This window comes from Mercenaria mercenaria, chromosome 9, assembly GCF_021730395.1.
Source record: "Mercenaria mercenaria strain notata chromosome 9, MADL_Memer_1, whole genome shotgun sequence".
NCBI classification, from domain to species: Eukaryota; Metazoa; Mollusca; class Bivalvia; order Venerida; family Veneridae; genus Mercenaria; species Mercenaria mercenaria.
This window is the reverse complement of record NC_069369.1, coordinates 81253557-81277781: the sequence shown is the minus strand read 5'-3', so window position 1 is coordinate 81277781 and position 24225 is coordinate 81253557. Positions and strand designations below refer to the sequence as shown.

At 36.2% G+C, this 24225-nt stretch overlaps 1 protein-coding gene across 1 annotated transcript in view; it reads left to right on the top strand.

Moving 5' to 3' along the window:
• The window catches only part of LOC123546328 (uncharacterized), a 234024-nt gene that overhangs the window by 60691 nt on the left and 149108 nt on the right, over positions 1 to 24225 (top strand). The window contains exons 13-27 of the mRNA XM_053550673.1: positions 358 to 480; positions 2059 to 2187; positions 2946 to 3074; positions 4408 to 4527; positions 5679 to 5810; positions 8743 to 8871; positions 9939 to 10064; positions 10716 to 10844; positions 11576 to 11695; positions 12867 to 13001; positions 15210 to 15338; positions 18569 to 18694; positions 19672 to 19800; positions 20085 to 20204; positions 23722 to 23841. Coding sequence (XP_053406648.1) covers positions 358 to 480; positions 2059 to 2187; positions 2946 to 3074; positions 4408 to 4527; positions 5679 to 5810; positions 8743 to 8871; positions 9939 to 10064; positions 10716 to 10844; positions 11576 to 11695; positions 12867 to 13001; positions 15210 to 15338; positions 18569 to 18694; positions 19672 to 19800; positions 20085 to 20204; positions 23722 to 23841 — 1896 coding nt within the window. The remainder of the gene's footprint in view (positions 1 to 357; positions 481 to 2058; positions 2188 to 2945; positions 3075 to 4407; positions 4528 to 5678; positions 5811 to 8742; positions 8872 to 9938; positions 10065 to 10715; positions 10845 to 11575; positions 11696 to 12866; positions 13002 to 15209; positions 15339 to 18568; positions 18695 to 19671; positions 19801 to 20084; positions 20205 to 23721; positions 23842 to 24225) is intronic.

Genomic DNA, 24225 nt, shown 5'->3' with positions numbered 1-24225 from the left:
GAAACTTATAATAGTTAGAGCTATTGTAAAATCATATAATTTCGTGGGCATGAAATTTCGTGGTTTTGGTCAAAACGGCAATTTCATGGGGATATGAATTCGTGGATTTCAACTTTTGAACATAAATGAATGGGAATTTTACTTGTTCGTTGGGATTAAATTTCGTGGATTGACTAACTACAAAATCCACAAAAATTAGTCCCCCATGAATATTAATGATTTTACAGTATTTACTATCAAATTCTACACCAGGAGAAACAATCCCCATCATTCTGATTTGAATACATGCACTTGCCTTGAGCAAATCAGTAATTTAGTTGCAGTGAATTAACAATATGATGCTTGTGTCTCTAACAGAGAAAATAAATGGTCAGGCTTGCGATGACGTGAGTCAGTGTAAATCTCCAGGCGCTCTCTGTGATACAACATGCAAGTGTTCTAACGACAAATACCTGAAAGGAAATACCGGCTGTGTGCCAAGTAAGATTTTACACTTTTTGTTATTTTTCAATCAGTTTGAAATTCTTTGTTGTAACTTGACTGACTTTTTTCTGCTTTAGGTAGTGGATCCGTAATAACAGTCTGTTTGTATATTGTTCAGTGGCTCAAACCACCAGTAACTCGAGAAATTTTTGCTGGTGTGGCCAAGTTTGAGCGAACAAAGTTTGAGTCTAGTGGAAGTGGTTTCTTATCTATAGTGTTGTCAGTTGAATGCATTAAAAGTAGGGATGGGAACGAATATTCGAATATGAAAATCAAATTTGAATATTCGAATATGAAAATCAAATTTGAATATTCGTAAACTGATATATATATATTAAATAAGTATGACCGTTGATTTTGTGTAGTATAAGCATGCTAATTCTGCAGAATAAAACCATTTGTTCTGTCATGTTTGTTTATCGCTTATCAAAAGATGACCAATTAACAAGAAAATTGCAATGCATAATTGGTAGGGACATCCGTTACGGATTTACAGTTTGCAACAGGCGTAAATGTGATGCATGTCAAAAATAGCCCAATTAACTAAAAAATTGCAATGCAAAATTGGCAGGGGTCATCGTTACGGATTAACAGTTTGCAACAGGTGTAAATGTGATGCCTTTTTATCTTTTGTTCATTTTTATTGGCGCCTGTTTTATCTAACAAACTTAAATTATTTTTTTTCGAAAAACAATACCAAACTTGTAGATATTGGCGATCTTTTTACAATATTTTGTACGACATTTCATACCACCAGCAGAATCGGTTTTCATCCACAACGCCCGGGCAATTCATTTATTGAAATCTGCCGTATTTGAAATAAATTTCGAAGTAGTTTTTAATAAAATCAAGAAATAACATATAATTGATGCATAAAATCATGTTGAAGGAGGCTTAAGGCTGCCTTCATTAAGTTTATCGCTGATCAAAATCAAAAATCAAAATGGCGGCGATCATACAATAGCGCAACACGTGCTTAAATTGGACAACCTGCTACTTTTAGATAAATTTGCGAACTTGCGACTGTCTAAATTATCGATTTGAAAGGTTTTTTTATCATTTTGAAGCTAAAACACTGGATTAGTTTATTATGTTCATGATTATACTGACAGAATCGTGAAATAAAACGCTAGGGTGGCGGGCTTGACTAGGTAGGAACTTACATTTTAAGGCCTTATTACGTACAATGATTCACGTTTTAAACAGCGAAATTTGTGTATATGCTGATCACTTAATAAGAATTTAATGCTGCCATTAAACATGCCGAATATTCGAATATATTCGAGTATGGCAAACCGAATATTCAAATATTGATTTTAGTATTCGTTCCCATCCCTAATTAAGACATTTTGTCCTTCACCTTGGTGGTCATTGTACTTGTTTATATATAAAATTCTTGCATCATCACTCTATCAATATAAAAGAACATTTTAGTGCCATTGTTACAAAAAGAAAAAGAGAGAGGTACATACAGATTTTAGCTGTCATTCTTTGATAGAGCAAGTATATGACAGTTTTTCTTGTATTTTAGAAATCTATTCTTTTGTAATGATTACTTTTTGACAATGTTTACAGAGGTTCCTTATGGCGGTGTATGTTCAGAAGCGACCAACTGTCTGTATGAAAATTCAGGATGTATTCTTACACTGTGTCAATGTCCCTCGACCACATATAGAAATGACGCTGACAAATCTTGCAAACCAAGTAAGAGCATAATTATTTAAATGTGGGACAAAATCTTCACTGCTGATTTTTGCTGAGATGAACACAATATAAGCCTTGACTACTTGAAATAGTAAGCTTAAATTCCCATTCTTTGCTTTTAGCTGATTTATTTGAAATTTAACAAACAATGAAGTTGATTAGTCAGGGATTGGGTTGAGGGTTATCAACCTATGGGAAAAAAACATTGGGATTTCGTGTTAGAGAATTTTGTCTAGATGTGTTTTTCCGGATTTAAAGTATTTAAAGTAGATATTTTAAAGCTATGTATATTTATCATGCACTTCCAACCCATTGACTTTTGTTTATGGCCCTTATTTGGTAGTGGGGGGATGCCTTTGAAAACTAGTGCTTAAGTTTTTGGCAGATGAAAATGCATACCGGTAGATTTAATTTATGAAACCTAAAATGAGTGACGTATGAATTCTCTTTTCTATTTTTGGAAGATGATTGCTAAAATGACCTGTTCTTATTGTCAGAGATATTCTAAAAAAATGACAAAAAAGATCCTTAAAAATGTGTAGGAATTCTGAAGAATTATATATGTGAATACAGTTTTTCAGCAGTGTTTAAATTTAAGAAGGAAAATGTTGTTACAGAACAGTTGGGTTCAGTAATACATTGTTTTCAGATATCTCATTTGTCAAGAGAATTGAAACAAATAGCCTTGACCTAAACTTACTGATTAACAAAATTGTGATTCAGCCGTTAATTTACATAAAACATACTTTTTATATTAGAAATTGAATATGGGCAAGCATGCACTTCTGCTGACCAGTGCGCTACCACTGATGTGGAATGTCCGGAAGCTTCCAAAACTTGTGTATGTGCAGCGACAAAGTATCTGGATGGTGACAAATGCAGCGACAGTACGTATGACAGAGAGATTCAGTAATGATTCAACATTACTGTGGGATCATTTAATTTTGTGGGCACTAAATTTTGTGATTTGGACCCAAAATGGCTACCGGACTATGTTGTTGGAATGGGAGTTTGTGGATTTTGACTTTCAAATATAAAATGAATGTGAAGTTTACTTGCTAATTTAGATTGAATGTATTGGATTTTCTCAGATATAAAGCCCGTGAAAATGAATTCCTCACGAATATTAATGATGTCTCTGTAAAAGAAAATTTGTTGTGGATATTTTACCCATGTCCTATGTTATATCCATTAATATAACATTGCTTGGAAAACACTCCTCTAGTGTCTTACTGTTTCAACAGTCAAAGTCTATACTAGAGATTTATGATGGAAATGTTTTAATGAGTAATTTGATGCATTTAGAGTCAAGTAGGGAGGGAGAGTGTAGGGTGGGTGGGAATGTGGGAGAGGAGCTTTAAAATGTAAACAATAAGAAGTAAAAAAAAAAATGGAATTTGAAAGTCAGTCTTCTTGTGATAGTATTGATCAAAGTATATACAGATAAATTCAGAACTTGTCAATCATTTGACCTGTTTATAATTATACGGTTTTAGATTTGTATCCAGAAATATGCACAAGTTCTGCATCAGAGTTATTGCGCGACTTTAGGTGCATATTTCTCAATACAGATCTAATAATCTTTTCATTACATACACATACAACACTTGCAATTATTATATAAATGAGATAAATTATGCTTTAGTAAAATTGAAAATATAAGGAACTTTTAAACATGACAACATGCTTGAAGCAGACATCTTGCACCAGATCTCAAATTTGAATGTCAGTATGAAAAAATGAATTTTCACGGTCCATTTTAATGTAACACAGTTTTTTATTGAGTTAATTAATACTTTATAGCAAAAAGTGCTTTAACACTATGCACGATGGGCGGTTATATGTCGGGCGTAATAATTTCATGAGGGCACAGCCCTCGTAAAATTATTTGTATGACGTATAACTGCCCGTGTGTATCAATAGTGTTACAACACAGTTTTGCTATAAATTATTTCAATTCTAAAATGCCTTTAATCTAAAACAGTAGATTAAATATAGTAGCTTTCTTTTTTGGTCGCAACAAAAACTTTTACGTCACTGCACTTTAACGTGACGTCATTCTAGCGTAAAGGTGTTTTGTCAGAGACAAGTGTATTAGAATATGTAATAAAGACCAACATAAATTGAGGCTGTCCCAAACTAGATTTTTATGTAGATTTAATACCATGTATTCTTAGACATATAATCAGGAAATATATGCAAAGTTGTGTTATATTACAGAGAAGGAAAATGGTGTGAGCTGTAATATAGCAGAAGAATGTAAACTTAACAATGCAGAATGTGCCGGAGTATGTGGTTGTCCTGCTGGAACATACGCATTTGGAGATTCCTGCTTACAACGTATGTGTTAACCTTTTACCTTACTAAATTTCTAAAATGGACCGGTCTACCATTCCGTTTGGCCAATACCACTTCTTACCACTTCCTATTCACAGGGGTGAAAAGCGAACAGTGCAGACCGTGATCAGCCTGCTGCAGACCATGATTAGCCTGCTCGGGCATGCAGGCTGATCATGGTCTGCTCTGGTTGCAAAAGCAAAACCACTTTAAAAAAAGAGACATGCTTGATAAAATTTACCACAGAAAATATCTACACGGAACATTGTGTTAGTAAAGACATAACTTTATACAAACTCATTTACAGAAATAATTGTTCTTGTGTACTGTATACATTTGTATTTTTATATGCCCGAAGGGACGTATTATGTTATGATGCTTCAGTCTGTCTGTGCGTCTGTCTGTCTGTTAGCAATTTTGTGTCCACGCTGTAACTCTTGAACCTGTTGAAGGATTTCAAAGAAACATGACACAAATGTTCACCACTCTGAGGTGACATGCAGAGCGCATGTTTTTGATGTCTCGCTTCAAGGTCAAGGTCACACTTAGGCGTCAAAGGTCATATCAGTTTGTTTCGTGTCCGCTTTGTAACTCTTGAACTGCTTGAAGGATTTCAAAGAAACTTTACATAAATGTTCACCACACCAAGACAATGTGCAGAGCATGTGTTCTGGATGACTGGCTTCAAAGTCAAGGTCACACTTAGGGGTCAAAGGTCATATATGACTGCTTTATGTTTACTGCTCTGCATTGCAGTGTTCTTTGTTTTTATTTGGCCAATCCCGCTTTTGGTCACTAACAATAAATTTTTTTTTATTTACTTCTCTTTTATGTTACTATAAATAGCTTATTTTGGAACTTTTTTATTATTTGCCGTAGGGAAAAACCGAGACAACTTTTCTGTGGTACAGCATGGATGGTACCTCCATTTTGTAGGTGTATTTCAACATACCTTTACCTAGTAAGGAATTTTTTGTGGCCTTAGAATTTTTTTTGAATTCTTCCCTTTGTTTTTCCTGTCTTTTGGACTTCACACTCCAAGTTCTTTAAATTTTGCTCCCATCCTCTGATGTAACCTTTTGGGCTTATAATGCCCCGCTTGGCGGAGCTCTTGTTTATATATAATTTGCTTACACAGAATATTTTTATTTCAGAGGTAGCAGTAGGGGACGCGTGTGTTGGGAGACCAGGGGAATGTTCTACCATAGATGCTGAATGTGATGGAACACCCAAGACGTGCAACTGTCCCGACAACATGTTCCTAAATGGAGACAGATGTAGTGAAAGTAAGTTTGTTGAGAACTATTTTCTACACTTTTCTTAAGCCACTTTTCTTTAGTCAATGTTTTTCTAATAATACTGTAAACCTAGAAATGGTTTTGCGCTATTTAAGTTAGCGACATTCGCGGTTGATGTGCATCCACAAAGTTTTGTAGCTGCGAACCAGCCAGCTATTATGAAAACGCGAAAGTTTGTAGTTTTCATTTCATTATAAATAAATGTGAAATCCTATACAAGACAACAACGCTGTGATTTGCCATTTATCTTCTAAGCCGGTAATAGAAACCTGCTTGACACCTGAAAAGTTTGACATGATTGTTTTAGTAATTGAGATTTTTTAATAATGTAGAAATTTCTTATTATAGTCTATTTATATTATATACTTATATCAACATGATCAAGGATCAAGTAATTTAAGCAAAAATGTGATATAAACAAATACATCGTCTATGGGACAATATACAAACATTTTGTTTTAGCGAAAATAGGTATTTATGTGAAACACTGACAATAGTAAAATATTTGTTTGAGCCTGTTTTTTTAATCACCTTGGCTATGTTACTGTATCAAACAATAGATTTTATTGTTAAAACACCGTTACCTTGCTCAGCCATGGTCCAGTTATCACAGGGAATAATGCTCATGTTTGTTGATCAGAAAAAAATTTGTATAGACATATTTAGTAGTCTGCTTCCTTGTATTACTATACAGTGATTTGTGATGACAACACATGACTTTCACTTATGATCACAAAGAAGGGTAGATTGAAAATATGTTAAGGATAATTGACCAATTACTAGCATGTTCCCAATTTAAGTACAGCCTTACTTGTAATTTTACTGTTTGTTATGTGCTTAAGGTTTCGAAGTAGGCCTTGAGAAACAAAAATCAAACAACACCAAATCATAGAAAGAATGAGTTGTTTGACATGAAAATTGAACAGCATGTAAAACATGTACATTACTTTACGAAACAAGTGTCAGTATACTGATACAAACATTGAATTCCGGAAGAGGACTGCCAAAAGGAGCTCCACTTCCGGACAGTTAAACACCTTTAAACTTACCATTTTCAAAGAACAGTTACACATGTTCGTTTTGATGCATTTGCAACAGCGTACGAGTGGTGAAATTTCGCATAACAAGGTGGAAAACAGTTTTCAGCAATTGTTTATCTTTATTTCTTTACAAATGATATTCATTTTTAAAGGGAGACAACTTTTCCCAATTATTTTAAGTACAGATGGCATTCATTTTCAAAGGGAGACAACTTTTTCCAATTATTTTAAGGATATATACCAATAAAAGAAATTGTTCTTTGTTCCATATAAAATTCAGCTACTTCAGAACAATTTTGTTACAGTTTCTAGATTTTCACTCCGTCGTAGACCTATTTTTCACAAGATATCCATACATTTGCTTCAAGAAAACGAAAAGAAGAAGGGGTGTTGCATAGTATGCAGTGAAATGCAAGTCAACTGAAGTCAGGTACCCTCATATTGCCGCATTTTAGAAAGGGGTCGGCAGAATAAACACCCCACTTTCATTTTCAAGTAAACAACTCGAAAACATGCGAATATTAGCATGAAAAGTGTCCTATTTTATGTAAAATTCATTCCACGAGGAAAATAATGCCCATTTGGTCCACGATTTACCCTCAAATGCGCGAAAAATGGAAAAATTAGGATCTATTTATTAGGGACTTCTTTCGACTACACAACGGAAGCACATTTTTGACCGAATTACTGCATTATAACCTTAAGTACTCTTCGAGAAAAAGTTGTCTCCCTTTGAAAATGAATGCCATTTGTAAAGAAATAAAGATAAACAATTGCGGAAAACTATGTTCCACCTTGTTATGTGAAATTTCACCACTTGCACGCTATTGCAAATGCATCAAAACGAACATGTTTAACAGTTCTTTGAAAATGGTGAGGTTTTAAAAGCGTTTGACTGTCCGGAAGTGGGGCCCCTATAGGCAGTCATTTCTGGATCAAGTTTATATCAGTATAACATATTTCGTAAAGTATTACATGTTGTACATGCTTCAATTTCATGTCAAGCACTCTTTACATGATTCTGGCGTGTTATTTTGTTCCAACACTTCGAAACCTTAAGTGTTTAATTTGCGTATTCGCGAGCGCGATCTGAAATCTTGTACTGCTAATCGTTGTGTCATAAAAACGCGAAATATAGTGTTTGTGAACGTTTCTAGGTTTACACTAAAACATTTATTGATATACAGTTCAACCTGTACTAAAGACCCCCTTTGGGTAAGGCCTACAGTAACACAATAACCGGCCTTGAAAGATAAACTTTCTGTTTACCTGTTAGTCCACCCACTCGTCTGCTTGTAAATAATAGTAGAAATCAGCAAAGACTTAATACATTCTAACTAAAATGGAGCAGTGCAGAAGCAAGATAGCTAAAAGATTTGAAACAGAAATTGGTTTATTGTTCGCAACTCTAAATTTGTCCCATTCTATAACATGGTGTATTATGATCACATTAGCTGGAATCTGGTATGTACCTTTCTTAATGGACTCTAAAATAGATGCTGCCTATGAAAATAATCCTTCCTTACGTGAATTGCAGGACTAGTGTAAGTTGTAGCAGGAGGATTGAAAGTCTGAGGCGGGTCATCCTGCATTTTTTAATGAGAAAAAAAAAACAACACTTATTCATCATAGTGACTTTGGAAATAAAAGCAGTTTAAATATCTTGAAATTTCCTTCTTCACTCGTTGACCATTGAATGATTAGGCAATTTATTATCAGAGGTGTTTTTGGAGCAAGGGAATGTTCTCTGAAAATGTAATTGAAAACAACACAAAAGAAAACATCTTCTTCCAATAAGTATAGATACCAGTGGTCTGGCATATAATCCCATTGACACTCAAGTCATCAGTTGGTTAAAAAGTTTATAAATCTATTTTTAGAAACAGGAGCTGGGGAAGCCTGCGAAAATGATGTTGAATGCTCATACAGCAATTCTGTCTGCCTTTCAAAATTATGTTCTTGTGCGGCAGACAGATTTGTCAACAATGATGACAAGTCATGTGATCTGAGTAAGTAAATACAGTTGAAACACGATTAATAATATCTGTCATGTGTTTATGAATAGGATAGAAATATCCGTCCCGAGGGCACCTGGGCATTGGGCGGTAATGAGGCTTGCCGAATTACCGCCCATGCGCAGGTGGCCGAGGGACGGATATTTCCATCTAGTCAAATTATGAGTATTAATTGCTCTAAAACACAAAATTCCGTGGAATTGGAAATTTCCAGTTTCAGCTGAGTATAGTGAAACCTTGGCACAGATGATTTTGAAATTTATTTGTCACACAGAATCTAATACCTTACAAGTTTGTAAAATTACCTAAAAAAAAATAACACACATTTCTTTTTCCGGTATATAAACTGGTAGTATATGCTTCTGTTCTAGTTGTCACATACTACATACAGTGGAAGGGGCCTTTGTGGCTGAGTGGTTAAGGTTGCTGACTCTGAATCATGTGGTCTGGTGTCTTCCCTCAACTTGGTTTTCAGGACCTATCTTCATATACGTTCCAAGTTTAAAGGACTAAAGCTTGGAAATGATAAAATTACATTTTGCCCTATATATTTAAATCTTGTTCAGATTAAAATTAAACTTGGCATGGATATGGCATATACATGTACTACAAAAGCAAGCTATACAAAGTTTCAGCAATTTAGAACATTACAGCAGCTTAATCTTTGGAGGTTTAAAGTTTCAGTCTAAATTTTATACTTAAAACATTGATGAATACGTATCCAGGGGTGTCATTAACAGCTATTACATTAAAATGGGCAAATATACCGTAAAACAGGTATTTTTTACTTGCTGCTAATTTTTACGACCAAATCAGATTCGTAAATATTGGCCTTGTATAGATTCGCCAAGTAATGTCAAGTGAACTGGTAGACCTCGTGATTTCATAAATTTTAAAATCGTATATAATAAAATCATGTGTTTTTACCCCAAATCAGTAAACTTTTACAGCAGTAAAAATAACCCGTTATACAGTAATAGGAGATACTTGTTTCTCAAGTTAGAAAGTTTCTTCCTTATATCACCAATGATCAATTGTTTTTCAATGTTTTGTAATTACAGAAATAGAACAAGGTGGAACATGTACAGCATCTAATCAGTGTAAAAAGAAGAATGCCGAATGTAACACAGCTAAAAAATGTGCCTGTCCTGCCTCAAGATATGAGGAGGGAGAGGAATGCAAAGACAGTAAGTTTGGAAATTATCTATTTTTGTCTGTCTTAGAATGATGAAAAAGTCAATAAGACAGCCTGTTTGAAATGTTGAGCCCTTCTGTTTGTTTGTTTTGAGTTTAATGTTGTTTTTCAACAGTATTATAGTTATGCAATGGCAGGCAAGTAACTGCCAGCTTCCCAACATGAATCAGAGGTGGAGGACAAATGTTTTAGGACACAATGTCTTATATCAAATCGTCCACAACCCCATGATCTGTTCTGCTCTCTCACTATTAAGCTAAGTGGGGTTGGGGTGTGTATGTATGTTATTTTCTATGTTAAGGTTCATTGTTTATTTGGACAAGATGTTTACACTCTGGTACCATATTCCATGGTTGCATTTTTATAGTTTCATAGTTTCCCCATGTTCTTCAAGCATAAAATTTATGCCTCATTCCTGCCTTGTTCTTAGAAAGAACTGGCCATTGGTATGATACCAATCGAAGACAGAACTCAGTACTTAAGTTTCTAACCTCCAGGTCAGGAAGCATACCTTAGACTGATTCATATGGGCTCAAGCCCCTTTAAAATTGAGCTAACATTTTAAGGTATCATTTGGTATAGACTTTATTACATGTTTTTTGAACACATTTGAAAATAATGTATTGAAAATGTGTCTATTTAGAAATACCATATGGCGGGCCATGCAGTACCTCTAGTGTGTGTCTGACTACTGATGTAGAGTGTTCTGGGTCCACTTGCATGTGTGGAGCAGGTTTCTATCACGACACAAATATGGATGCATGCTTCGCCAGTAAGTAGTAGCAGTTTATTTGTAGGGTACTTTTAATGTGTCCAAAAAGCCAGTGCCATCCAATCAGGTGGTTGAAATTTCAGTACAGGGTGCTGCATATGTTATCCATGAAGTTCAACGTAAATCAGTACTTACGAGGTCTTTTTTCCCACACAAAAATGGTAAGAAGACAGAAATGAATACCAGAAAAGAAGCCGAGAAAATTATGTATAGATAAAGATTTATGTCACCTACAACATATACAAGAAAACAGTGATCCCGGGCATGTGCCTGTACCAGCACTTCTGTCCTGTTGCACAAATCCTAGAAACTTTAAAGTTATCAAGTATCGAAATATGAGGGCATTTGATTAATGAAAGGGGATGTAACTACCTGCCATCTACCTTAACAGATACCTGAATATTTCCATTACCTATTTGAATCATATCCAGTGACTGAAGAAACTAGGTTAAAGGACGGCCTGTGTACTTGTTATTGACAACATTGTCTAAAAATAAACCTGTCGGTTAAACAGCTATCAAAAGAAACCCACATTGTTAGTACAAACACTCAGAATCACCCTATTCCTTTACCCACTAGTAAATAGATACAATTTGTCCTTTACATAATATAGTTGTTTAACATGCAGCTGTGATACAGCTATGCTCAGAGGTTACCAGCAAAGAAAAATGAGGTACATACACTGGTCTAAAGAAAAATGAGGTACATATACTGGTCTTGTTATATTACAGAGAAGGACAATGGAATCACATGCAATAACGCAGAAGAATGTAAACTTGACGGTGCAGAATGTGTCGGATCATGTGGTTGTCCTGCTGGAACATATCCAAACGGAGCTTCCTGCTCACCACGTAGGTTTTTAACCTTTACATTGCTAATTTTTAAAATGGAGTGGTCCATCATTCAGTTTGGGCAGTGCCATTTATTACTGAAAGGGGTGTCACTGAAAATTTACTGACTGAATAGCAAACAGTGCCGACCATGATCAGTCTGCATGGACATGCAGGCTGATCTTGGTCTGCACTGGTCACAAAGGCAAAATTACTTGCCGCCAACAGGCTAAAGGTTAAATTGTTATTACATTTATCATGACAAAGCTCTACTTTTACTGGTAGATATTTATTACAGTTTTGAATTAAATGCATGATGCTTTACTGTTACATTATTACTGCTGTTAAGACAACTTAAGAGAAGTCCCACAGGTGGTCTTAATAGAGAGGTTTCACTGTACCTATATGCCAGCCAGTGGATGAAGGAATGTCTATTTGTGTACCTTGTATATTTACTGTTACATCTTGCAAGGCACCTCAGTTGAACTTTCTATTTGTGTTGTATATTTACTGTTACATCTTGCAAGGCACCTCAGTTGAACTTTCTATTTGTGTACCTTGTATATTTACTGTTACATCTTGCAAGGCACCTCAGTTGAACTTTCTATTTGTGTACCTTGTATATTTACTGTTACATCTTGCAAGGCACCTCAGTTGAACTTTCTATTTGTGTACCTTGTATATTTACTGTTACATCTTGCAAGGCACCTCAGTTGAACTTTCTATTTGTGTACCTTGTATATTTACTGTTACATCTTGCAAGGCACCTCAGTTGAACTTTCTATTTGTGTACCTTGTATATTTACTGTTACATCTTGCAAGGCACCTCAGTTGAACTTTGTTAACTCAAACTTGATGAGACCAGCAAAATTTGTTCGAGTGATCAGTTGTTTGAGTTATCGAACAAAATTCATAATACAAAGATTTTTCCGGGACCTGTTGACAAGTTCGAAAGATGGGTGGTATACGAATTATCCGAGTTCAAGTTATCGAAGTTTGACTGTATATGAACAGCGTGAGTGTTATTTTAGCCTGAAAAAAATTAAATCCGAAGAAATTGTGTTGTCTGTCAAATTTTGCACTAACCAGCAGATGGAACATTTTTAAAAAAATTCTGTTTTCAGAGTCATTTGTATCCTATAGAAATGTGTTTATTTTGTTCTCCATATTTCATGTTCACTTTCTGTTACAGAGATTGCCTATGGGGAGGAATGTACTGGGAACTCAACAGCTGAATGCTTCACACCTAATGCTGAATGTGACGGAACACCCAAGACGTGCAGATGTCCGGCCACAAAGTACCTGAACATTAATAAATGTAGTGATAGTAAGTGGTTTGTTAAATCTTTGGACAAAAATTATAAAACAGTTAGTAGACAAGTCTTAGAATGCAGATGTTATGAAACTGATTGGAGATTAGTCTCAGAATGTAAAACTAAATTTTTGAAACAGTCTCAGAATGGAAATATTGTAAAGTCTCAGAATGATAAAACGGAGTTTGTGGACCAGTCTTAGAATGATAAAATTGAGTTTGTAGACCAGTCTTAGAATGATAAAACTGAGTTTGTAGATCAGTCTTAGAATGATAAAACTGAGTTTGTAGACCAGTCTTGGAATGATTAAACTGAGTTTGTAGACCAGTCTTAGAATTATAAAACTGAGTTTGTAGACCAGTCTTAGAATGATAAAACTGAATTTGTAGACCAGTCTTAGAATGATTAAACTGAGTTTGTAGACCAGTCTTAGAATGATAAAACTGAGTTTTTTTAGACCAGTCTTAGAATGATTAACCTGAGTTTGTAGTCCAGTCTCAGAATGATGAAACGGAGTTTGTGGACCAGTCTTAGAATGATGAAACTGAGTTTGTAGACCAGTCTTAGAATGATAAAACTGAGTTTGTAGACCAGTCTTAGAATGATTAAACTGAGTTTGTAGACCAGTCTTAGAATTATAAAACTGAGTTTGTAGACCAGTCTTAGAATGATAAAACTGAATTTGTAGACCAGTCTTAGAATGATTAAACTGAGTTTGTAGACCAGTCTTAGAATGATAAAACTGAGTTTTTTAGACCTGTCTTAGAATGATTAACCTGAGTTTGTAGTCCAGTCTCAGAATGATGAAACGGAGTTTGTGGACCAGTCTTAGAATGATGAAACTGAGTTTGTAGACCAGTCTTAGAATGATAAAACTGAGTTTGTAGACCAGTCTTAGAATGATTAACCTGAGTTTATAGTCCAGTCTTAGAATGATGAAACTGAGTTTGTAGACCAGTCTTAGAATGATAAAATTGAGTTTGTAGACCAGTCTTAGAATGATAAAACTGAGTTTTGTAGACCATTCTTAGAATGATAAAACTGAGTTTATAGACCAGTCTTAGAATGATAAAACTGATTTTGTAGACCATTCTTAGAATGATAAAACTGAGTTTGTAGACCAGTCTTAAAATGATAAAACTGAGTTTGTAGACCATTCTTAGAATGATAAAACTGAGTTTGTAGACCAGTCTTAGAATGATAAAACTGAGTTTGTAGACCAGTCTTAGAATGATAAAACTGAGTTTGTAGACCAGTCTTAGAATGATAAAACTGAGTTTGTAGACCAGTCTTAGAATGATAAAACTGAGTTTGTAGACCAGTCTTAGAATGATAAAACTGAGTTTGTAGACCAGTCTTAGAATGATAAAACTGAGTTTGTAGACCAGTCTTAGAGTGATAAAACTGAGTTTATAGACCAGTCTTAGAATGATAAAACTGAGTTTGTAGACCAGTCTTAAAACGATAAAACTGAGTTTATAGACCATTCTCAGAATGATAAACCTGAGTTTGTAGACCAGTCTGAGAATGATAAAACTGAGTTTGTAGACCAGTCTTAGAATGATAAAACTGAGTTTGTAGACCAGTTTTAGAATGATAAAATTGAGTTTGTAGACCAGTCTTAGAATGATAAAACTGAGTTTATAGACCAGTTTTAAAATGATAAAACTGAGTTTGTAGACCAGTCTTAGAATGATAAAACTGAGTTTATAGACCAGTTTTAGAATGATAAAACTGAGTTTATAGACCAGTCCCAAACTGCAAAGATTAGAAAACTGTGTTTGTAGACCTGTTTTCAACTGCAATTATTAGAAAACTAAGTTTATAGACCTGACTCAGAATGCAGCCTTGCCATTGGTCAGTTTCAAATTTGTGCTTAGAAACAACCCGTCAGTTGTTTTCAGACTCGTCTCTACCTCGATTTTTTATAACCTTGAAACCAGTACTGCTTATTGCCTCATGCTTGTCTAAACCTTCTTGTTGTAAAGGACCGTCAAGGTTTACATACTGTAAATTAGTAATTCTTTGTGTAATTTTCATTTTCTGGTTTGATAGTCAACCATTGTATTTGTGTTTCAATGAATTTACATTTGACAGCTGGTTATTGGGGCTAATTTAAACTTACAGAAAAAAAGCCGTACAAAATGCAATGGTTTTTCGTTCCTGACCCATATGGAAAATCAAGACTAAGACTTGCTAAAGATTGTTGCCTATATTTTCAGAAACGGGTGATGGGGAAGCTTGTTCCACTGATGAAGGATGCTCTTGGCCATATGCTATTTGTCTCTCTGACCAATGTACTTGTCCCTTGGACAGATTTTCCAATGACGCAACCAAGACCTGCGATCCAAGTAAGCACTTTAAGATTGTTAATGTACAGATAGAGAAGTTTAATTACCATCTTTTAGTTTATAGAGAAACAAGTTGTGCAATTTATATAACTCGGCCTCAGCACCTCATCACTGATTGTACCTATTGCCATGAAGGTAAAAAAGAAGAGAGCCCAGTCTTTGCTAAAATACTGAGCACTAAGTAAAGAAGCTGCAGGTTCAGATCCTCATATCTTGGTATGACACAATCAGGTAGCAATCCAATGACCTCCCAACTTTGAAGAAAGTATGTCACAGTCAGGCAGTGATGCAATGACCTCCTAAACTGTTAGAGGCTGTGACACCATCAGGGAGCAATTACCTGGCCTCCCAAACTCGAAGAAGGTTTGATACAATCAGGGAGTGATTACATGGCCACCCAAGCTTGAAGAGGGTGTGATACAATCAGGGAGTGTCACATGGTCTCCAAAACCTGAAGTGGGTATGACACAAGTAGGGAGTGATGCCATGACCTCCCAAACTTGAAGCAGGTATCACACAATAAGTGAGCGAACCCATGACTTCTTAATTTTTAAGAGGGCATGACACAATCAGTGAGCAATCACATGACTTCCCAAACTTGAAGAAGGTATGACAAAGGGAGCAATCCCATGACTTCCCTGACTTGAAGCGGGTATTACACCATCAGTGAGCGATCCCATGACTTCTCAAACTTGAAGAAGGTATTACACCATCAGTGAGCGATCCCATGACTTCCCAAACTTGAAGAAGGTATGACAAAGGGAGCAATCCCATGACTTCCCAAACTTGAAGCGGGTATGACACAATCAGGGAGCCATCACATGACTTCCCAAACTTGAAGAAGGTATGACAAAGGGAGCAATCCCATGACTTCCCAAACTTGAAGTGGGTATGACACAATCAGGGAGCCATCACATGACTTCCCAAACTTGAAGCGGGTATGACACAATCAGGGAGCCATCACATGACTTCCCAAACTTGAAGAAGGTATGACAAAGGGAGCAAACACATGACTTCCCAAACTTGAAGCGGGTATGACAAAGGGAGCAATCCCATGACTTCCCAAACTTGAAGCGGGTATGACACAATCTGGGAGCGATCCCATGACTTCCCAAACTTGAAGCGGGTATGACAAAGGGAGCAATCCCATGACTTCCCAAACTTGAAGCGGGTATGACACAATCAGGGAGCCATCACATGACTTCCCAAACTTGAAGAAGGTATGACAAAGGGAGCAATCACATGACTTCCCAAACTTGAAGCGGGTATGACAAAGGGAGCAATCCCATGACTTCCCAAACTTGAAGCGGGTATGACACAATCTGGGAGCGATCCCATGACTTCCCAAACTTGAAGAAGGTATGACAAAGGGAGCAATCCCATGACTTCACAAACTTGAAGCGGGTATTACACAATCAGGGAGCCATCACATGACTTCCCAAACTTGAAGAAGGTATGACAAAGGGAGCAATCACATGACTTCCCAAACTTGAAGCGGGTATGACACAATCAGGGAGCCATCACATGACTTCCCAAACTTGAAGCGGGTATGACACAATCAGGGAGCCATCACATGACTTCCCAAACTTGAAGAAGGTATGACAAAGGGAGCCATCACATGACTTCCCAAACTTGAAGAAGGTATGACAAAGGGAGCAATCCCATGACTTCCCAAACTTGAAGCGGGTATGACACAATCTGGGAGCCATCACATGACTTCCCAAACTTGAAGAAGGTATGACAAAGGGAGCAATCCCATGACTTCCCAAACTTGAAGCGGGTATGACACAATCAGGGAGCCATCACATGACTTCCCAAACTTGAAGCGGGTATGACACAATCAGGGAGCCATCACATGACTTCCCAAACTTGAAGAAGGTATGACAAAGGGAGCAATCCCATGACTTCCCAAACTTGAAGAAGGTATGACAAAGAGAGCAATCACATGACTTTACAAATTTGAAGCGGGTATGACACAATCAGGGAGCCATCACATGACTTCCCAAACTTGAAGCGGGTATAACACAATCTGTGAGCGATCCTAAGATTTTCATACTTGAAGCGGGTATAACACAATCAGGGAGCGATCCCAAGACTTTTCAAACTTGAAGCAGGTATAACACAATCAGTGAGCGATCCCATGACTTTCCAAACTTGAAGCGGGTGTGACACAGGGTGCAATCCCATGACTTCCCAAACTTGAAGCGGGTATGACACAATCAGTGAATGATCCCATGACTTCCCAAACTTGAGGAAGGTATGACAAAGGGAGCAATCCCATGACTTCGCAAACTGTAAGCGGGTATAACACAATCAGTGAGCGATTCCACGACCTCCCAAACTTGATGAGGGTATAACAATCAGGCAGTGATCCATTGACCTCCCAAACTGTAAGCAGATATGACAATCAGGCAGTAACCCCATGGCCTCCCAAACTGGTAGCTAGTATGCCACAATCAGGCAGTGACCCCATGGCCTCCCAAACTGGTAGCTAGTATGCCACAATCAGGCAGTGACCCCATGGCTTCCCAAACTGGTAGCTAGTATGCCACAATCAGGCAGTGACCCCATGACTTCCCAAACTGGTAGCTAGTATGCCACAATCAGGCAGTGACCCCATGGCTTCCCAAACTGGTAGCTAGTATGCCACAATCAGGCAGTGACCCCATGGCTTCCCAAACTGGTAGCTAGTATGCCACAATCAGGCAATTCCATGACCTCCCAAGCACATTGCAGGTGCATTACCATTGCATGTTTTGTAAAATTTTCCCTCATTATTGTTTATAATCATGTTTATTATACTTGTACATATTTATTGTTTATAATCATGTTTATTATACTTGTACATATTTATAAAGTGGACCATATTGTAAATTGGCTCTGCCAAATATGTTATCCACTATAAATAAAGTCATTACTTACTTACTTACTTACTTACTTACATTTAGATAAAAAAGAAAGTGCAATATTTTTTATTAATCTTCAAATATTTTATTATTTGATACAAAAAAAATGTGTTTTAACTTTTTTGAAAGAAAATGTACTAATGAAATTTTATCCTGGAGAAGGTAGTGTTTAAAGTTCCTTTGAAGTATTTGTTTGTGTGGTACATTGTATATGGAAAAATTATTCATGCAGATATGTTTCATTTGTGATGTTGTTTCTCACTTTGTCTGTTAATTTTTATGACAACGTTAAGTTATTGCATAAGTATTTTTTGGTAATTACAGAAATAGAACAAGGTGGAGACTGTACAGACTCTAAACATTGTAAAACAAAGGATGCTGAGTGTAACACAGCTAGCAAATGTGCCTGTCCGGCCTCCACATATGAGGATGGAGAGGAATGCAAAAATAGTAAGTGGAGAAATTTTCTTATTATTTATAATCTGACATTCCAAGTAGATGACACCTATTGATTTTGGGGTCACTCCATCAAAGGTCATAGGGGCCAGAACATCAAAAACTGTTTCCAATTCATAACTTGAAAACCACTTGACCCAGAACATTGAAACTTCCTGGGATGAGTAGACAGTCTTTATTGCATTTGTCAATAAGCCAACCATCAGTGTCTCTTTGATTTTCGCTCCTGTCCCCTATTTACTTCTTGCCTATTACTACTATGCTTTGGGGGAGATATGCGCTTTTCTCCAAAAGCATCTTCTAGTTGTAATTTTGTTTAGTTTAAAAAAGAGGCATGACACAGTTTTCTTAGGCACTGTTCCATTATATACTTCATATTAGCCGCACCATGTGAAAACCAACATAAAGCATTTGTGACCAGCATGGATCCAGACCAGCCTGTGCATGGGCGCAGTCTGGTCACGATCCATGCTTTTTGCTAACGGTTTCCCTAATTGCAATAGGCATTGATGGATGCACAGGCTGGTCTGGATCCATGCTGGTCGCAAGTGCACTATGTTGGTTTTCTTATGGTGCAGCTTACATTATTTTTACTTCAGATATACTAGTACCTTATTTTAATATCCATAAATGATATTGTTTAAAATCCTGTCACCTGTGACAATTCTTGCAAATTTTGCAATTGTTTTTATGTTTATTCATTAAGCATATCGGAATATGTTGAAAAGATACTAAATTTTTGTACTTTTGTCAAGAAACCAAAAAGGTTGATATTACTCTGTGTGTTGTCCATGAAATACATTTACATGGTTTTGCAAGAATGTGCAGGCTGATTCTTGTCTGCACTGGTCGCAAAGGCAGAATCACTTGCCACCAACAGGCTAAATGTTAAGAAAAGTTACCTTTTTTCTTTCATTTTGACACAGCTAAAATGACTATGTTGTGAATAATGTTGTTGTTTGTTTTTTCAGGAAAGCCATATAATGGTCAGTGTATCACAGCCAGCCACTGTGAGACAAGAGACGCAGGTTGTATAGGGTCCATGTGCAAGTGTGACAAAGGATTCTATCATGACACAGGAAATGACTGGTGCATGGCCAGTATGTACAGATAATTTTTCCTTTTCATATTTTGTACATGTTCTAAGTTCACATTTACATGATTGTTTGGTTCAGAATTAAACAAAGTTGTTATTGCTGATTTTGAATTTTGCTGGTGTATGACTAGACAAATTTCCAGCATCGAAATATGTGTATTAATACAAAAACAATAAAAAGCAGTTCATCAGGGTATGAATTTCTGTGCTAAATCAGTCAAATTGCTTAGATTAGCTAATATTGGAATTGAAACATCATAATCTAATTATTCAAGATGTATTTTTCAGTTAAAGGTTTTGGTGAAGATTGTACGTCTGCTATGCAATGTCCAACTGATGCTGAGTGTAATGGCGGGAAATGTGCTTGCCTGAGTGACAAATTTGAGGATGGTGACAAGTGTACAAACAGTAGGTTCACCTATTGTTATATTAACCAGAGTTTATACTATTTCATTTAAGATGGATTGTGAAACAAGTTCTGCAACTTATTATAATCATTCTCACGACCGCATCCCTAATGGAATACATCGGCACAAGGGTATGAGGGAAGAGAAGCGAAGTCAATTTTCTTTTTTTTCTTTTTTACTGCTTAAGCAAAAAGGAAGGCAGGTAATGTCTATGGTATGACATGGTCAGGGAATGAACTCACAATCTTCTGTACTCAAAAGTAGATGTCTGTCACTAGTTTATCGAGAATGTCCACTGTCCCTCTTTTTCAGATTACATGATTTGTCTTTCATTTTTAGCTCACCTGTCACATAGTGACAAGGTGAGCTTTTGTGATCACCCTTCGTCCGTCGTCTGTGCGTCCGTGCGTCAACAATTTCTTGTCTGCACGATAGTGGTTTCATTTATGATTTTATTTTAACCAAACTTGCACACAACTTGTATCACCATAAGATCCTTTCTTGAACTGGCCAGATCCCATTATGGGTTTCAGAGTTATGGCCCCTGAAAGGGCCAAAATTACCTATTTTGACCTTGTCTGCACAATAGCAGCTTTATTTATGATTTGATTTTTACCAAACTGGCACACAACTTGTATCACCATAAGATCTTGGTTCCTTTTTTGAACTGGCCAGATTCCATCATGGGTTCCAGAGTTATGGCCCCTGAAAGGGCCAGAATTAGATATTTTGACCTTGTCTGCACAATAGCAGCTTCATTTATGATTTTATTTTAACCAAACTTGCACGCAGCTAGTATCACCATAAGATCTTGGTTCCTTTCTTGAACTGGCGAGATTCCTTTATGGGTTCTAGAGTTATGGCCCCTGAAAGGGCCAAAATTAGCTATTTTGACCTTGTCTGCACAATAGCAGCTTCATTTATGATTTGAATTTAATCAAACTTGCACAAAACTTGTGTCACCATAAGATCTCAGTTCCTTTTTTGAACCGGCTAGATCCCATAATGGGTTCCAGAGTTATGGCCCCTGAAAGGGCCAAAATTAGCGATTTTGACCTTGTCTGCACAATAGCAGCTTCATTTATGATTTGATTTTAACCAAACTTGCACACAACTTGTATCACCACAAGGTCTTGGTTGCTTTCTTGAACTGGCCAAATTCCATCATGGGTTCCAGAGTTATGGCCCCTTAAAGGTCCAAAATTGGCTATTTTGGCTTTTGCAGCCATATAGAAACTTCATTTATGGTTTTATTTGATACAAACTTCCAAAATATCTTCAACAACAATAAATCTTGGATTCCATGACAAATCAGATCCAATCGTAAGTTCCAGAGTTATTTTATATCTGATTACCTCCCCTGATTGTAATCAAAATGGATTTATATCAGTAAGTACTTATAGGACTTACTTGAAATTTCATTATTGTCATTAGTTGGACTGAGCCAATCAGGGTAGATAACTATGGACTGATTTTATGTCAAATTACCTCCCTTTATTTCAAATTAAAATGGGTATATCTCCATAACTAATGAAGATACTGATCTGAAATTTCATTTATGTCAACAGATTTATTTGGCAGATCCTTCTTTTGTTAACTTACAATCATTTTTTTTTGAATTACTTCCCTTTTACGTTACTATAAATAGCTTGTTTTTAGTAACATTTTTAGCTCATCTGATTTTTTGAAAAAAAATGATGAGTTATTGTCATCACTTGAGCGGTTGTCGGCGTCGGCGTCGGCGTCGGCGTTGCCTGGTTAAGTTTTATGTTTAGGTCAGCTTTTCTCCTAAACTATCAAAGCTATTGCTTTGAAACTTTGAATACTTGTTCACCATCATAAGCTGACCCTGTATAGCAAGAAACATAACTCCATCTTGCTTTTTGCAAGATTTATGGCCCCTTTTGTACTTAGAAAATATCAGATTTCTTGGTTAAGTTTTATGTTTAGGTCAACTTTTCTCCTAAACTATCAAAGCTATTGCTTTGAAACTTGGAAAACTTGTTCACCATCATAAGCAGACCCTGTACATCAAGAAACATAACTCCATCTTGCTTTTTGCAAGATTTATTGCCCCTTTTGGACTTAGAAAATCAGTTTTCTTGGTTAAGTTTTATGTTTAGGTCAGCTTTTATCCTAAACTATCAAAGCTATTGCTTTAAAACTTGCAACACTTGTTCACCATCATAAGATGACCCTGTACAGCAAGAACCATAACTCCATCCTGCTTTTTGCAAGATTTATGGCCCCTTTTGGACTTAGAAAATATCAGATTTCTTGGTTAAGTTTTATGTTTAGGTCAACTTTTTCTCTTAAACTATCTAAGCTATTGCTTTGAAACTTGCAACACTTGTTCACCATCATAAGCTGACCCTGTACAGCAAGCAACATAACTCCATCCTGCTTTTTGCAATAATTATTGCCCCTTTTAGACTTAGAAAATCATTTTCTTGGTTGAGTATTATGTTTAAGTCAACTTTTCTCATAAACTATCAAAGCTATTGCTTTAAAACTTGCAATAGTTTTTCACCATCATAAGTGGACACTGTACATCAAGAAACATAACTTTATTCTGCTTTTTGCAAGAATGATGGCCCTTTTTAGACTTAGAAAATCATGGGTAGGACAATATTTCTAATACACAAAAAAAATCAGATGAGCGTCAGCACCCGCAAGGCGGTGCTCTTGTTATTATTGGCCGTAGGGAAAAACCGAGACCACTTTTCTGTGGTACAACATGGATGGTACCTCCAATTTTTAGGTGTATTTTGACATATCTGTACCTTGTAAGAATTTTTTTTTCTTTTTGGTTTAATTTCTTCCCTTTGTTGTTCCTGTCCTTTGGACTTAGATATTTTTTCTGAGGACCTTCTTGTCCTCAAGTGCAATGTTAACAGGTGAGCGATATAGGGCCATCATGGCCCTCTTGTTAAAAAACTGATTAAAAGTACTCCCCGTAAAAGTTTGTGCATTTATTAGCCAGATATTGTTTTGCTGTTAGATATTTACTTGTCATTCTTACCTGAATTTATATATATATTAATGTATGAGAATCTTTCACTGGTGGAAGGTGTGGATTGAAATATCTGGCTCTTGGTTTACTGTTTTTGCCATAATTTGCCAGGGCATTGTAACTGGCGAAACAGTTACCTGAGAGCTAGAGTTACCGCAAAAATTGTTACCCAAGAGCCAGATATTTCCATCCTCACCTTCGACTAGTGATAGATTCTTTTTCCTGCATACTGTAAATTTCAAATAATAAAATAAATGGAATAAAATGAATAAGCACTTTTTCATTCTAGTAACTTATGAATTTACACATTCATTCATAAAGTACAGTGCAAGAGTCATCTTACCATGTACCGACAAACTGTACACACTGAGCAAACCGACAAACCACAATATCTGTCACATCAGGTATCATCTTTCTAGGCCCTTTTTTGTCTCCAAGATCTTGTTCAAATTCATTTTTGCTTTTGTAGATAATAAACAAGCATTTTTTGTTGTGATTTTTACAGAGAAGAAGAATAAGGAAGCATGTGACAATGCCGGTCAGTGCCTGTTAGGATTCGCTGAATGTGTTGACATCTGCCGATGTCCAGCTGACAGATTTGAATACGAAACAATGTGTGAACCAAGTATGTTCTTATTCCTCATAAATGAGTCAGTTCTATGTCATGTCTTAATTTGATGTCTGTAACAGGTGCGTAAAAGAAATGCATCCATTTGTAATATACTTATATAAATTCTGTTAAAAATATGGCTTGTATTTCACAATTAAATACGAACAAGCAGAAAAAATTCCATATTGTACCTTCTGTATTGTATGTTGTCAGACTACTTCCATTTACAATGCATGACCTGATACAGTTCTTTAAATAGCGCACATTAAAACTTCACTCAGATCCATTTTAATATCGACAAACATTGAAGATTTCTTTCGATAACAAAACAACAAACAAAAAAGGTGGACATATATAAGAAAAGGGTCATTAGCTAGACATGGGATTATGTATTCACCT